Source organism: Osmerus mordax, chromosome 18 (assembly GCF_038355195.1).
Source record: "Osmerus mordax isolate fOsmMor3 chromosome 18, fOsmMor3.pri, whole genome shotgun sequence".
NCBI lineage: Eukaryota > Metazoa > Chordata > Actinopteri > Osmeriformes > Osmeridae > Osmerus > Osmerus mordax.
Window position 1 is genome coordinate 10,764,405 of NC_090067.1, and position 14,030 is coordinate 10,778,434.

The following is a 14,030-nucleotide window of genomic DNA, read 5'->3' on the forward strand; positions in this document are numbered from 1 at the left end:
GGGACGACGAAGATAGCCCCTGGAAGCAGACCCGAGGTCAGCTCCACACGTCCTCTTCTCCTGGTAATGACGCGGCTGGAGCAAAGGCTGGTCCGACCCCCGTCCAGCAGGGGGCCCGGCCGGCTCACAGGTCTGCGGGGTTGACGATGGTGAAGTCCGAGTCTTTGCTGTGGGTGCTGCCCTCGTCCGGGCTGGAGGAGCCCGACGTGGCGCTCAGCAGGGGGTCCTGGAACGCCCCGGCCCCCTCCGGCTCTGGCCGGACCAGGTCCCGTCGGATTGGAGGCGTGCGCTCCGCCCCTCCCTCGGAGGTCTGGAGGTCCTGGGACACCAGGATGTAGTCGTCCCAGTTCTTCCCCTCCGAGCCCACGGACGACGCCACCTGGGACAGGACAACACCGGGTCGTCAATCAGAGGGCTAGCTAGGTCATCAGAGGAAAAACAGCCAGTTAGCCGGTAAATAGACACCAGACAAGGCAAGTCTGAAACAAGCAGTCGGGTTTGTAAGAAGTGGTCAGTCTGCAGGTGTGCAGTCTGACAGGTGAGTGGCAGACGTGTACCTGTGTGTCAGGTGGAGTGGAGGACGCCTCCTCCTCCTCCTCCTCCCTCTCGTCCGTGCTCACTATCTCCTCGCCGTCCAAGTCCTGGCCTTTGCCGTGGTCGGCGTGTCCTGTGGCGTCGTCACGGCGCCCGGCGGCATGCTGGGCGGCGGCGGCAGCAGCGGCGGCGGTGTAGTGGTCATCGGCGATGGTGATCTCCTCGTTCTCCTCCGCCTCCAGCTGGCTCTGGTTGAACCGCAGCGCCCCCTTCAGGATGTCTTTGATCTGGCACACAGGAAGAAAGAGAGACGGTTATACAGACAGACACACACACACACGCACACAAACACACACACGCTGCTGTACCTGTTTGAGGCCAGCCAGTGCCACCAACACCTCGTCCTCCTTCTCCAGGTGCTCCTGCAGGATGACCTCCTGGATCTTCGCTGTGGAGAGACGCACCGTCACAGAGTCAGGCACACAACCAGCTAGCCAGCCAGGCACACAACCAGCTAGCCAGCCAGGCACACAACCAGCTAGCCAGCCAGGCACACAACCAGCTAGCCAGCCAGGCACACAACCAGCTAGCCAGCCAGGCACACAACCAGCTAGCCAGCCAGGCACACAACCAGCTAGCCAGCCAGGCAGTCACCCAGCCAGGCACACAACCAGCTAGCCAGCCAGGCAGACACCCAGCCAGGCACACAACCAGTCAGCCAGCCAGGCACCCAGCCAGTCAGCCAGCCAGGCACACAACCAGTCACCCAGCCAGGCAGACACCCAGCCAGGCACACAACCAGTCACCCAGCCAGACACACAACCAGGCACACAACCAGCTAGCCAGCCAGGCAGACACCCAGCCAGGCAAACAACCAGTCACCCAGTCGGGCAGACAGCCAGACACCCTTCCAGGCAGCCACTCAGCTTGGCAGTCAGTCAGGTAACCAAATAGTGATCCCATGCACAAACAGTTCTAAAACCCAAGTGTGCTCCTACTGATTGTGTGTGGGTGTGAACTGACCGATGTGTGTGTTCATGGTCTTGGCACAGTACTTGCTCATGGCCTCCAGGTCGTTGATCTGGCCCTGCAGGAAGGAGACCTGCCCCTCCAGCTCCTCCTCCTGAGAAGCACACAGCCGCAGGGTGAGACAGGGAGGGGGGAGCGAGAGACATAGCGAGAGAGAGGAGAGGCAGGGTAAGATGGGGAGGGAGGGAGAGGGGGGCGAGAGACAGCGAGGTGTTCTGTACCTCCTTCCTGCCCATCGTCCTGCTGTGAGAGCGCGAGCGGGTGATGTTGAAGAAGGAGTCCTTCTTGGTGGCCGAGAGGGGCGGGGACGAGGTACTGACGTCACTTCCCCTGGAGGGAGGAAGGGGCGGGGACGCTGTGGCGTGACCACGCCCCCCGGAGAGGCTCTCGATACTGGGGGAGGAGCTAACCGTTCTGGAGGCGTGGCCTGGGATGGAGAGGGAGATGGAGAGAGAGATTTTCAGGTCAGAGGCAGTCGAAGGAGGCGGTGGTGCTCAGGGAAGTAGAATGACAGCATTGTTTAAATCTTGAACATAACTGGGGCGAGAGAGAAGATGGATTGTGTTAGTTGATAAAAAAAATCCACTCCCTTCTCAGGTCAGGTCTTCAATTTAGAACTGATTCACTTATTGTAACTTAAAGCATTTATTTATACCATAGAGAATGTAAAACCAAAACACACACATAGCACAGAAACACAAGACACTCCGAACAGTTTGACAAACACAAGAACAGAAGCAAATCTTTTCAGTCTGAATTTCAGTTCAGTTGTTAAAACCACTTACTGTTTTGGCAAACTGAACTGCAAGTCATTCTAACTGACTGTTGGTTTGCAATATGAGTGATACAATCATGCAACAACACAAAAAACACCCACAAACACACATACAGACACACAAGCAGTGTGGCAGAAGTTACCTTGTGAGTCAGAGAATATCTGGGCAGGGAGAGAGACCTGAGAGAGTCCGTCTGAAACTACATCTAACAGACAGGAGAGTAAGGCGAGCAATGATCTAGCTGCTCATGGCCACACACACACACACGCTCAAGATCACACGCGCTCACACACACACACACACACACACAAGGTCACACACACGTATACACACGCGCTCACAACCTTACTCAGTCAAAATACAACCCCCTCACACACACATGCAAACATCCAGTGGTTAAAAGTGGTTTACATATGGATGCTCGCAAGCGCATGCACTCAAATGTTAACACATACCCAGAATGCTGCTAATAACTATGACATGGTCATTTTGGTTTCTACTAATGTTGCAGCCAGTGTGTGTGTGTGTGTGTGCGTATATACTGCATTTGCTTCCATGCTCACCTTTGCTCAGGTGGACAGGCATGCTCTCAGACTTCAGAAGGCGGTAGTGCTGAGACTGGGGTTGAGGGGGGGCGTGCAGGGGGGCCTCGCCCGAGGGGCGGGCCGGCGCCACAGAAACGGGGGCGGGGGCAGAGAGCACCTCGCTGTTGATTGGAGAGATGCCGCTGGAAGCCCCAGACATGGCAGGAGCGATGAGCTTCCTGCCAAAGCTCAGCAGACTACTGGAGACCTTGTTAGACACCTTGTTGATGTTCAGAGGAGCCGGCTTAGCTGTGGCACTGCAGGAGGAGAGCGGAGGTCAGGTCAATGAGGCGAGTGGGAAATCTTCAGGAGTGGTTGGTAAGAAATGTACTATTATACTGTGTGTGTGTGAGTGTGTGTGTGTTTACCAGGTCTTGTTGACTAGATCTGCTCCTCTGGTCTTATAGTAGTCCAGGTTCTGCTGGAACTGGTAGTTGACAGGTCTTGGGTTGTTCTACAGGAAAAGACCAGCACACGCTGGTGAATATTAATGTGTGTGTGTGGGTGTCATCAGATGCGTGAGTAAACACTCCCCCCCCCACACACAAACCCGCCCCCAGGTGTGGTGGTGACGGGGATGAGTCCTGACAAGGTGGCCCCTGCCAGGGGCAATGATGTCACTCCAGATCAGCCCCGCCCGTCTCCCCCCCCCCCCACCCGCCTGAGACAGGAGCATCCCTGAACCGGTCACATCCCACACGGCGCCACGGGGAGGAACGCGCCCACACACACACACACACACACACACACTCTCTCTCTATTCAGAGATGACAGCTCACTTCAGACGAAAACAACACTGTTGGGTCAGATCACATACGATGTCATCAATCACACACACTCTCTCTTTCTCAAAGGTTAACCCCAGAACAGTCTGTGTGTGTGTGTGTCTGAGCGAACATGTGCGCGTGCAGTACCTTGGGGTCTCTGAGGAACAGAGCCTTGTGCAGCAGGGAGTGGATGTCTCCTATGGGCGGGTAGTGCATGAGCAGACCCAGACAGGTCTGGAAGTTACTGGCGATCACTGAGAGAGAGAGAGAGAGAGAGAGAGAGAGAGAGAGAGAGAGAGAGAGAGAGAGAGAGACAGAGAGAGAGAGACAGAGAGAGAGAGAGACACTGTAAGCAGGTGTGCTGCCATTGGCTGGATGGCTGGCCGTGACGGCTAGGTAGATGGGTAAGTGAGGCGGGTTTGAGGGTCCCGTGAGCGAGCAGAGGGGTCTTACACGCGTCGCGGATGTACAGGAGCATGGCCACGAACACGTAGTCCACCAGGTCCAGGGTGATGCTGTCTGCAAACAGGGCGTCCCACACTACCAGCAGGTCCTGCAGGGAGAACTCCCGGCCAAACAGCAGACGCACCCACCGGCTGGTACACACACACACACAGACACACAGGGAGGTTACACACCAAGTTAAGTACATGTGTATCCCTGGACCCAACATTCTATAAACACACACACCACTTGTCACATGCCACTGTGCACCCAGTCCCACACGCATGCAGCCCCACTCACATGCCGTAGATCTGCGGCGCTATCTCCAGACGGTTCAGGTGCATGTGCAGCTCCACGTCATGCTTCTTCACCAGCTGGTCCTGGACGCGGTTCACTTTGGTCACTATGGCGACGGAGGGGCCTGCGTCCTGCGGCCGGGCGAAGGGCATGCTGGTCAGCATCTCCTCCTTCCCCTGCGGCCGCAACGACAGGAACGCGCACACTTTAGAAAAGACCCCATTTGGGTTGAGGGTTTGGCTTGGCTTAGGAGCAGTTCTATGGGTGTGTGTCTGAAAGGGGGGACACTGTGGAGCCTGGGGAACCCTTTTCCTGAGAAAAGGGCTGTAGAAATAGTTTGATTGGGAGGCAGTTTGAAAAGTTCTGTGAGGTGGATAAAAAGCACCCATCAGGGACACGACAGACCTTTCGGACCTCCCTCTCAAAGCTGGAGAACCAGGGTTCTGCTGTCTCCATGAGCTGGGAGAACATGGCGCTGTGGGGGCGAGACACACACACACACACACACACAGTGAGTCATGGAACGGCACACACTGACCGGTGTCCAGCGTTGCTCGTGGCGCTCACTCACTAGGCGTCGTGTTCATGGTACACAGGATCCAGCAGAGACTTCATCTCCTCACTGTGGGAACCAAGAGACACGGTTGGAAAACACCGTTCCATGTATAATGTTAGGGGACAAGGGCTCAGAGTAGGAAGTGAGAGTCCACAAGCAGGAAGTAGTGACCTGGGGTGCGCGGTCTCGCTGGCGTGCTGAAACGCCTGGTGGTCGCAGTGCAGGACGAACACAATGGGAGCCAGCAACTCGTGCATTCCCTGGAGGGAGAGAAGAGAGGGATGGAGGGAGGGTCAGGCCGTGAGGAGGCAAGACGAGTCCGAGAGAGAAGCCGAAAGAGAGAGAGAGACATAGGAGACGAGTGAAATATGTTTCGGAGTGGTCTGGGGTTTTAACTGTGATGTACGAGGTCTGGGATGAACATTGGCGGGGTATAATTTGACTTTATTACCCATCATTACCTACTGCCTGGCCACGTGTCACTTCCTGTTAAGAGCACTGTTCATTGGCTCCTATTGTGTCAGTAATGGATGTAAGGCTCCATGTGCAGCTGTGCAGAGCTTGCAGTACCTGCTTATACAGCAACTGTTCGTTCTCTCTGGCGTAACAGAACAAGATGTCTGTCAGCTTGGTCCTCACGTCTTCCCCGTGGAAGTAGTTGATCTCTGGGAACCTGAAGACAAAGGAGGGATGGATGGATGGACAGAAGGAGAAAGAGAGAGGGAGTCGTAAAGGGTCAAGACTGCGATGCGTTATGAGACTCGACCAGACTCATCCGCTGAGGAGACTCACGTTCTCATCACATCCTGGGTGATCATCCCCCTCAGCTCCTTGTCCTGGAAAAACTTGTTCCACAAACTCTGAGAAAGCGGGGAGAAGGTGAAGGATGAGAAACATCCGACAGACCACATCAGTTAGCCATTTGCGGGGCTATACCATTACAGAAGGTGTGGGGGGGGCTCACTTGAATACCCCACCTCCATCCTTGGACCACTTACCCCCTCGTCCTGGGACAGAGGGTTGTTGACCACCAGGTCCTGCTGACCTGCAGCCTTGCGGGGGTTGGTTATGTGCTGAGGAGGGGGACAGACACAGCAGTCAGTGACTGGGATACACTCTCACACACACACACACACACACACACACGTGCACACACACACACACCGTTTCTTTGATCTTCTCATACTGGGCCCGGAGCTCCTTGGTCTTATTGATCCACTGACTTTTGTCTTCTGGAAGAACGTCCAGGTACAACTGTCAAGACAGAACCGCAACCCGTTCAGAAACAGGGCGATCACAAGCCATGTTTAATCTCACACGCCGATCAACACGCTTGTTACCTTCCAGCACACGCTACGAAATCTGCTGCTCCGCAATTTGCCGTTGATGCCTGCCTGTCGAATCCTTGCCAGGTAGTTACTATTGAGAAACAAGTCATCCCACTCTTTCCTTCAGAGAGAAAGAGAGAGAGAGAGAAAGGGACAGAGAGAGACAGAGATCGAACCAGAGATTAGGGTTTTTTGAATAATTTCTAATTACCAATCATGTACAGTATAATCTAATGTAGGCTTGTTGGTCAGTGATTAGATGTTTGTGACTCTAGTTGAGATGAACTTGTTCATGTCCAAACTGCGTTCTCCTATCAGCTCGTACCTGTAGGAGAGGAATGTCGACTCTGACTCCGAGAACGAGCTGTCTGAACTTCCTGCCAAACACACAAAGTCGAGAAGGTTTGACTGAGCCACGAGGAGACCATATCAACAGTGCCATTGTTCTCATTTCACATTTTGTCAACAAGATCGGGAACGAGGGAATGTCTCCTCCATGTGTATCTATGGGCTCGCCTCTTCCCGGTCTCGGGAGAGGCAGCATGGAGGGAAAGCCACGACAGTGAAACATCATCATATAATAACTCTAATTTGGCCTGGGATAAAAAAAAAAAAAATCAAAAATCAAAAGCTCCACTTTGAAACCTGTCAATCAAAATTTGTTCCAGAAGTGTATCACTCCTCTGAGACACTCAGGATGAATATTCATCAACAACACGCACAGTCAACACCGCCCCCCACCCCCATCCCCTTTCTGCAAGTACATGCAATCCCCCATCTGCCTGTCGGCATCATCAGGCACGTTCATGACTCACAATTATACAATCTGCTCCAATTCTCTCCTCAAACTTCCCTCCCTCAGTTCTCCTCTCCCTCCTTCCTGCTCACGGTCTTGGCCCCAGGAGGAAGCTACCTTTCTAATGGGTGTTGTTCACACGGGGGCAGATTATTCCAGTTTAACCTGGTCATCCAGCTTGCCGGGCGGCTAGAAAGTGTTTCAGAAGCCTTAGTGCCAAACGGGGACTCACGGCTGCGGTTCCTGTTGAAGTTGTTCAGCGGGTCGAAGCCCGTCTCCTGGTCCTCCGTCTGGAGGGGGTGACGGGTTTCGAAATTAGGGTGCTGCATGACCGCCAACCCGGTGAGACCTGGTCCTGGAGGGAGGCAACGGAGGGGGGGTCTGGTTGTCAAGGAAAGCCCTCAGCCTAAACAGAGACAGATTGTGGGTGTTGCAGCTTGTATAATGTGTAGGACTGAGTGTTTGAGGTGAGGATTTACCAGTCACAATGTGGCGTTTTCTTGGAAAGCTGGGTATCTGAAAGAGAATAGGAGAAAAGGTTTTAACTTTGCGAGGACTTGACATGACGGAAGGTGTTGTCATTTCTGAGTTCTGAATTGTGACCACGACACAAAACAAAAACAGGAACTCGACGCCTATTAGTACACACACGACTGAACCTACCCTGAACACCGTCACACGAAAACAAAGTTAGCAAATTTGTTCAGTAAACCCAGTTTTTCCCCCCAATCTAGGTTAATCGACTCCTGTCTTTCTCGTGCTTAATCTGACTGGATTACTTACGTGTTTGGGAATGCAGGGTGGATGCAGAGGCGCATGCCTGCGTCCTAGCACGCGTTCCATGCAAATTATGTTTCTTCCCTTTATTAATTATGGAAATAACACAACAAAGGCAACTCTTAAACCTATTAACTAGACGCACAGAATGGCATGCGATAAATCAGCTAGGCAAGCTATCAAAATAGAAATAATTTTATATGCATAATATATTCGCCCGTTTGGCTCACCAACATCTGTTTCTCACAAAGACTAATGCATCCTTCTGTGTTTCCTCCCCTTGTCTTTCGCCCTTTTTTCTTTTAAAAGGAATTATCCCATTAAATAATCATAACTAATCTGCAACCGTGGCGAGTTAGAGATGCGTTGAAGAGGTAAATAATGTGACGTGTTCCCTAATCTTTTCTGGTAAAGGAAAGACTGACAAGATTTCATCTGAATAATAAAACCTGCTTGCCAATTTCCCTTTGTGCATATTTCAATTCAATCTCTGGAAAGACGCAAAGACAACCTCGGAGGCTGCACCATCTCAAAACTCCCCTAAAGTAGAGACCATGACATGATGGACAGTGGAAAAACTAAGATCCTGAGTGTTGTCCCACCGGCTCCTCTCAGGCTGGACTTCCTCATTTCACAAGGTACATGATGAACTTCCTTCTGCATCAACAACTCTCTCTGCAGTCTCAGAGAGAGAGAGAGAGAGAGAGAGAGAGAAAGAGAGAGAGTGGCTGCGATGCAGTGAACAAGGCGTTTACTTCCCCATATCACTCACTCATTCCCCGTTAAGACTATGCAGAGGAATGTTGTGTGTGTGTGTGTGTGTGTGTGTGTGTGTGCCGCTCCAGGCTGTAGACTGCACCCAAGCTGCCTGGAGGAAACCTTGTCTTCCGCAGTGTTCATTACTTCTGTCCCAGAGAGTAGCCTCCCGCTTCATAACACTAAACTTCACAACACCATAATCAAGGCAAATTAACTACTGCATAATTTACCACAAATCACCTTCAATAATTCAACGTATACATTTTTCATGAAATAATCAAATCAATACATCATGAAACGCATAAATAAATCAATAGGTAAATAGTGCTGCATGTCTTGCCACATGCTCAGGTGGCAGACTTTATCCTGGGATTTACAGTGATAAACCCGTAACTGGCACAGGACGTATTATGACGTTAGACTTGGTGCGTCGATGTGTATTTACACTGGCATATCTGGGACCTGACACGAACAGGACCCAAGCAAACCCAGAGATTGTATGTCAAGTCAACATTAAATACAGCGCACTAAGGACTACCCAGACAACTCGCTTCCTCTTAGCATATTTAGCCTAGTCCTCCGCTACCAGTTTGCATTTGCATGAAGTTAAGAGTGCATGACAGTTTCATATCTCACAGTAATGTTTCAGTTGGGCACAGGTGACTAATCTGACCAGGACCCTTCTAGGGGCCTATATATGGCCACTGGATTATAACACATTGTTAGACTGCATGTTCTTCTAGGAAGGCTCAGAATCTGTTGAGATTCTTTGAGGGTGTGAGAATGTTCTAGAACGGTGGATCAGCTGAGAAGCTAGAGTGCACTCAGAGTTCCATCATTACTGCTGTGAAAAACCATCCAGGAGACAGTGAAGCTACAGACAGGCTGCACTGCATAGATAGAAGTAGGCCTGTTCTTGCATGCTGTATGAAAAAAAGAAAGAAAAACAACACAACACAGACTTCAGGGTTTCAACCATGTGACTGCAGGTTCTTGGGATGGAAAGTGAATAGCTTTTTCATGGATTAAGCTGTTTAACCTATTAAACTGTTTTCATGTGCCTTTGGACTTTCTATCCGAAGGAAAGACCGTGTAGGGTAGGAAAATTGATCAAATAAAAGACAAAAAGAGGATGATTTGCTCTCATTGGTCCTCAAAAAGACCAGGAAGAACTGATGAAGTCAGGTGGCTGAGCGGTTAGGGAATCGGGCCAGTAATCAGAAAGTTGCGAGTTCGATTCCCGGCCATGCCAAATGACGTTGTGTCCTTGGGCAAGGCACTTCACCCTACTTGCCTCAGGGAGAATGTTTCTGTACTTACTGTAAGTCGCTCTGGATAAGAGCGTCTGCTAAATGACTACATGTAAATGAAGCCATGTCTACATGCTGCCATTCAGTTAGAAGCACATGAGACCAGACATTGGAGTAGCCAGGGATGAGAAAACGGTGAGGCTGATAAGGGAAGCTAGGTGACAGAGATTAGTCAGCAAAATGTTGGGGGGGGGGGATAGAACCCCCATCCATCGTTAAACAAACTCACATGCCTCGACTTCAGCACAAAATTACTGCCCTACAGCCTTAAGAGTCACATGATCTGAGCAACCAGACCAAACGGCTTCTGTTCAGACAGATCCTGGGCACTGTGGCCAGGGTGCCGGGTGATGAGCGACTGATTAGAAGTTGAACACGTGCAACTACGGAATGAGAAATTATATTACTAGTACTGCTTGAAATGTAGCCGACCTCGTAAAACTACAGAATGACAAGGTTACTAGTAACTGACTGTCAGTAACCTGAAGAGTGGTCAATGCACAGCCACATATTCACAGGGCCTACTGACCATAATGTGTGCATCTGAATGTGTGTGAATAGCCTACGAATAGCTAAGTACATTCAGGTGCACATACAGGCTGACAAAAACACAAAGTGTCTACTCTGTTCATATGCGTGACAGTAGATAGTCTTCTGGTGCATGTTTATAAACAGTGAACCCCCAGTCTATGTCAAGTATAGGGCTATGAACACAACATATGACAGGTTATGACGTGTGTTAATGGGCAACTAAAGGACTCAGATACCCGGATTATGCTGTCAGATAGATTTACTAAAAGTGTGTCTAAGGAAAGGATTGCATTGTGCTTGCATTGTTTGTGTCCAGTACCTAGACCATTGATCAAAGGGTTAACTATGCAGCCAGTTCACTCACTGTACACGATTCTTGTGTAGGGTTCGGATCATTAAGAATCAATCCAAACAGTATAATGCAACACAGACAACTGACAGCCATCTTAAACCGCCTGACGTAGCAATTAAGCGTTGAGTTAATCAACTAGGTCTAGATAGTATGCGTACATAATATATTTGGGTGTGTGCTTGCTAGGTAGGTTATGTTTAGGTAACTAAATTAGCGAGTTACGAAAGGTCCTGACAACTATTATTTTCATACTGCAGCACTGATGCCTTTAACTGTTCAACTTTCTCAAGGGGTTTAATGCACATGATGTTAACTAAGAGAAACCTACTTCAACCTCATGAGAACATTTTACAAACAAGTTGACTGTTGATGGGGCTACTTTGTATGTGAATGTTCGAGCCGCCAAACAATAGAATCGGAATAGACAAGTTAGGTAGCTAGCCACAGTAACATATCTTTGCTCTGTCCCAAGCAAGTCTGCGGATAAGCATAACTGCGGTTGGATGATATCTCATTTCAACCCACGATATTTTACACGTCGACAATATTTAGCTAAAATGTCAAAAACCAATCTGTCTAACTAACGTTAACCAAATACTAAAAAACACCTTGCAGGATATGCTATCTAGCTAGTTAGCTGAGTTGTACCCGAATAACAATGCTTGGCTAACAACTGTAGCTCTAGCTTGGATATATAGGCCTTGTCCGTTTTAGACTTCTGACAAGCATTAGCGGCAAATGTCCGTAATTAAGATATCATGCAAATCACAGGGGATATTAAAGAACAAGGAGTTTGACCATTCTGGCGTTTAGTAGTCTATATTGTCTACCTGATCATGCGGAACTCCCCATTCTTCTCGGTCAGTCCGTCTATCTACAGATTGTAAACACTCTCAAGTCAGGCGGATGTACTAAGCCTGAGGCACAGCAGAAAGGACATGTGACCAAGGAGGTAAATTGATGTGACGTCAGCAAACAAATCCATCTAATCAATCAAGACTCGACTTGTTATTGATATCGTTCATTTAATATCGGTCAAATGTGAGGCACGTCTGTGTATGTATCTCGTCGTTGAGGTATGCATGTAAGTATTGAACCAACGAACACACTGATCAAATGTCATGATAATTTCCCATTGTCTGAATCCCAGTCTAAATTGTCACAGTTACTTGTTTTGGTTTCACGAGATTACTACATTTTATGATTAGACTTTCTCCTGACAATCCAATGTTCTGAAGAGTCATCAGTGTGAGAATTACGCTGGAGCAAATCTGTTGATATTGCCTATGCTTGTTTGGGACGAGGGTCATCACGGTAAAACTTAATGAGACCCTTTATAGACGACCTAAATGCGTGTGAAGGAGGGTGGGGTCATTAACTGGTATTAATGAATAACACTGAGGTACGGTGATGAGGGAGGGGGGACAAGAGTGAGGGGGGCAGTTTTGTGAAATAACAATAATAATAATCATCATCATCATTACCATTACCATTATCATCATGGGTGCTGCATTTTCAGGAACACCATTATCATTATTATTGCTAATATTACTGATGATGAGGAATCTGAGGACTGTGATTGGCCCAGACAAAGGCATTGTCATGGTAACAGATGACAGAAAGCACTAAGCTTTATTGAATTACTCTGAAAGCCATTCTGAGGAAATGGGCCTTGAACATTTTACCATCTGAGGAAGAACAGTCATGTGCAACATCAAAAGATATACAGAGAGAGAGAGACAGGGATGGTGACCGAGAGAGAGAAAAAGAGATGGAGAGTCTGAGATGGGTATGGAATACTTTTGAAAAGTACGGGATATATGACAGTGACAGTAAAAGAGGAGAAAAGACACAAAAAAACACGGTCAGACAAAGTAGAGACCGTTACACGAGAGATACACAGGTCTGTATTGAGAGGCACATGAGGGTGAGACAGAGCTCCACTGGTACAGGGCCCAGGCCATCAACACAGATGGTCAGTGTCTCAAAGCCAGGAACAGGGATCTATTCACAAACTGATAAAACACACAGTGGTCCAATGGAATGGCACCCGCTATAAGTACATGCCGACTGACACAGACTTGACCCTGTCAGGGCGAACAGCTGACTGAAAGACAAAACAATATCATGCCAAAGAAAGACCTATCAGTGTGACATGAGGAGCTTTCAGTGCACCTATCATTTAATATTCTGTATTGAAATCACACTCACTCAAAGCATATTGACACCGGTGGATGTTGACATCTGATCATGTTGACATTTCAGTACCAGCCAAGAAACCACACTGGCACTATCAGCTCTCCCTGTCTCTTATCCAGAACACTGTATTTACTTTAATATTAGCTGCGTCTTAATATGGGTGTGTGTTCAGTCGGTCCAGCAGCTGTATTATGAGATGTGTGCGTGAATCATCTAGTGTCCTCCTTTGAAGACTTTGAATAATAACAAAAGAGAAGATCAGGCATATATGAAGTTAACTGTATTAATGGGTGACTAATGGAAGTAATTTGATCACTGACCCATCAGACTTCATCGTCTTGAGAGCAGGGTTTAAATTAAAGAATTGAAATCAGTTTGTATCCCTTATTATTCTTTCCAATCAAAATGTATGAATATGTAAGAAATTGCCTTTGAAAATTATGATTTATTTCAAGGAGAGGGGCTTTATTAGAATATGCTAGAATAATTGAAGAGAGAAAATGTATAGTTGATTAAAGTATCCTCAGTTGAGCAACATTAAAGAATAACGATCATGATTTCACCTCATACCCATTTGTGGTTATTGGGTGAAAGTACCTCACAAAGGAAATTAATTTTTTGGAAATTAAAAAAGCTTTATCTGTGAATAATACACGTGAATTGAGCTGTAGACTAAGGATCAGTTTTTTGGTTTGATTTACTGTAAATAAGACAAATGAGAAGCACAGCAGGTGAATTGAACAGAATAAGTTAATTTAATGAGTGAACAAAAATATGCGTGCAACCTACAACATGCATGCAAGTCCTGCTTTTAAAATCAATGTTCCCTCAAATCAGCATCATCGACTAAAAGACACAACAGTATATGTAAATAATAATAATGCAAGTGGAATGTATCTTGTTGAAAAAAATAAGTACAATTTTAGACAGAATAGAATACTGTAGATGAATGCTATGCAACCGAGAATGTGTTGCATGTTTTGTGAAACAA

The 14,030-nt window shown here is 48.3% G+C and overlaps 1 protein-coding gene across 6 annotated transcripts; it reads right to left on the reverse strand.

Moving 5' to 3' along the window:
• Window positions 1-2: 2 nt before the first annotated feature.
• On the reverse strand, window positions 3-11,736 carry tbc1d5 (TBC1 domain family, member 5). 6 transcript variants are annotated; one of them, XM_067256493.1, is made up of 23 exons: window positions 11,671-11,736; window positions 7,591-7,627; window positions 7,344-7,517; window positions 6,641-6,692; window positions 6,328-6,436; window positions 6,152-6,241; window positions 5,986-6,060; window positions 5,780-5,847; window positions 5,558-5,660; window positions 5,159-5,247; window positions 5,003-5,053; window positions 4,837-4,906; window positions 4,435-4,607; window positions 4,144-4,286; window positions 3,838-3,944; window positions 3,292-3,377; window positions 2,903-3,180; window positions 2,482-2,544; window positions 1,785-1,990; window positions 1,558-1,657; window positions 903-982; window positions 558-821; window positions 3-379 (listed from the first exon to the last, which is right to left on the reverse strand). In XM_067256493.1, exons 3-23 carry the CDS (start codon window positions 7,438-7,440, stop codon window positions 125-127), a joined length of 2,559 nt encoding a protein of 852 aa, XP_067112594.1. In that variant the 5' UTR covers window positions 7,441-7,517; window positions 7,591-7,627; window positions 11,671-11,736; the 3' UTR covers window positions 3-124. The 6 variants fall into 6 exon arrangements, with proteins under 6 accessions (XP_067112594.1, XP_067112593.1, XP_067112591.1 ...); XM_067256492.1 differs by having other exon boundaries at window positions 7,344-7,466; window positions 11,671-11,732; XM_067256490.1 differs by lacking the exon at window positions 11,671-11,736 and adding an exon at window positions 7,895-7,954 and having other exon boundaries at window positions 7,344-7,466.
• Window positions 11,737-14,030: the final 2,294 nt, after the last annotated feature.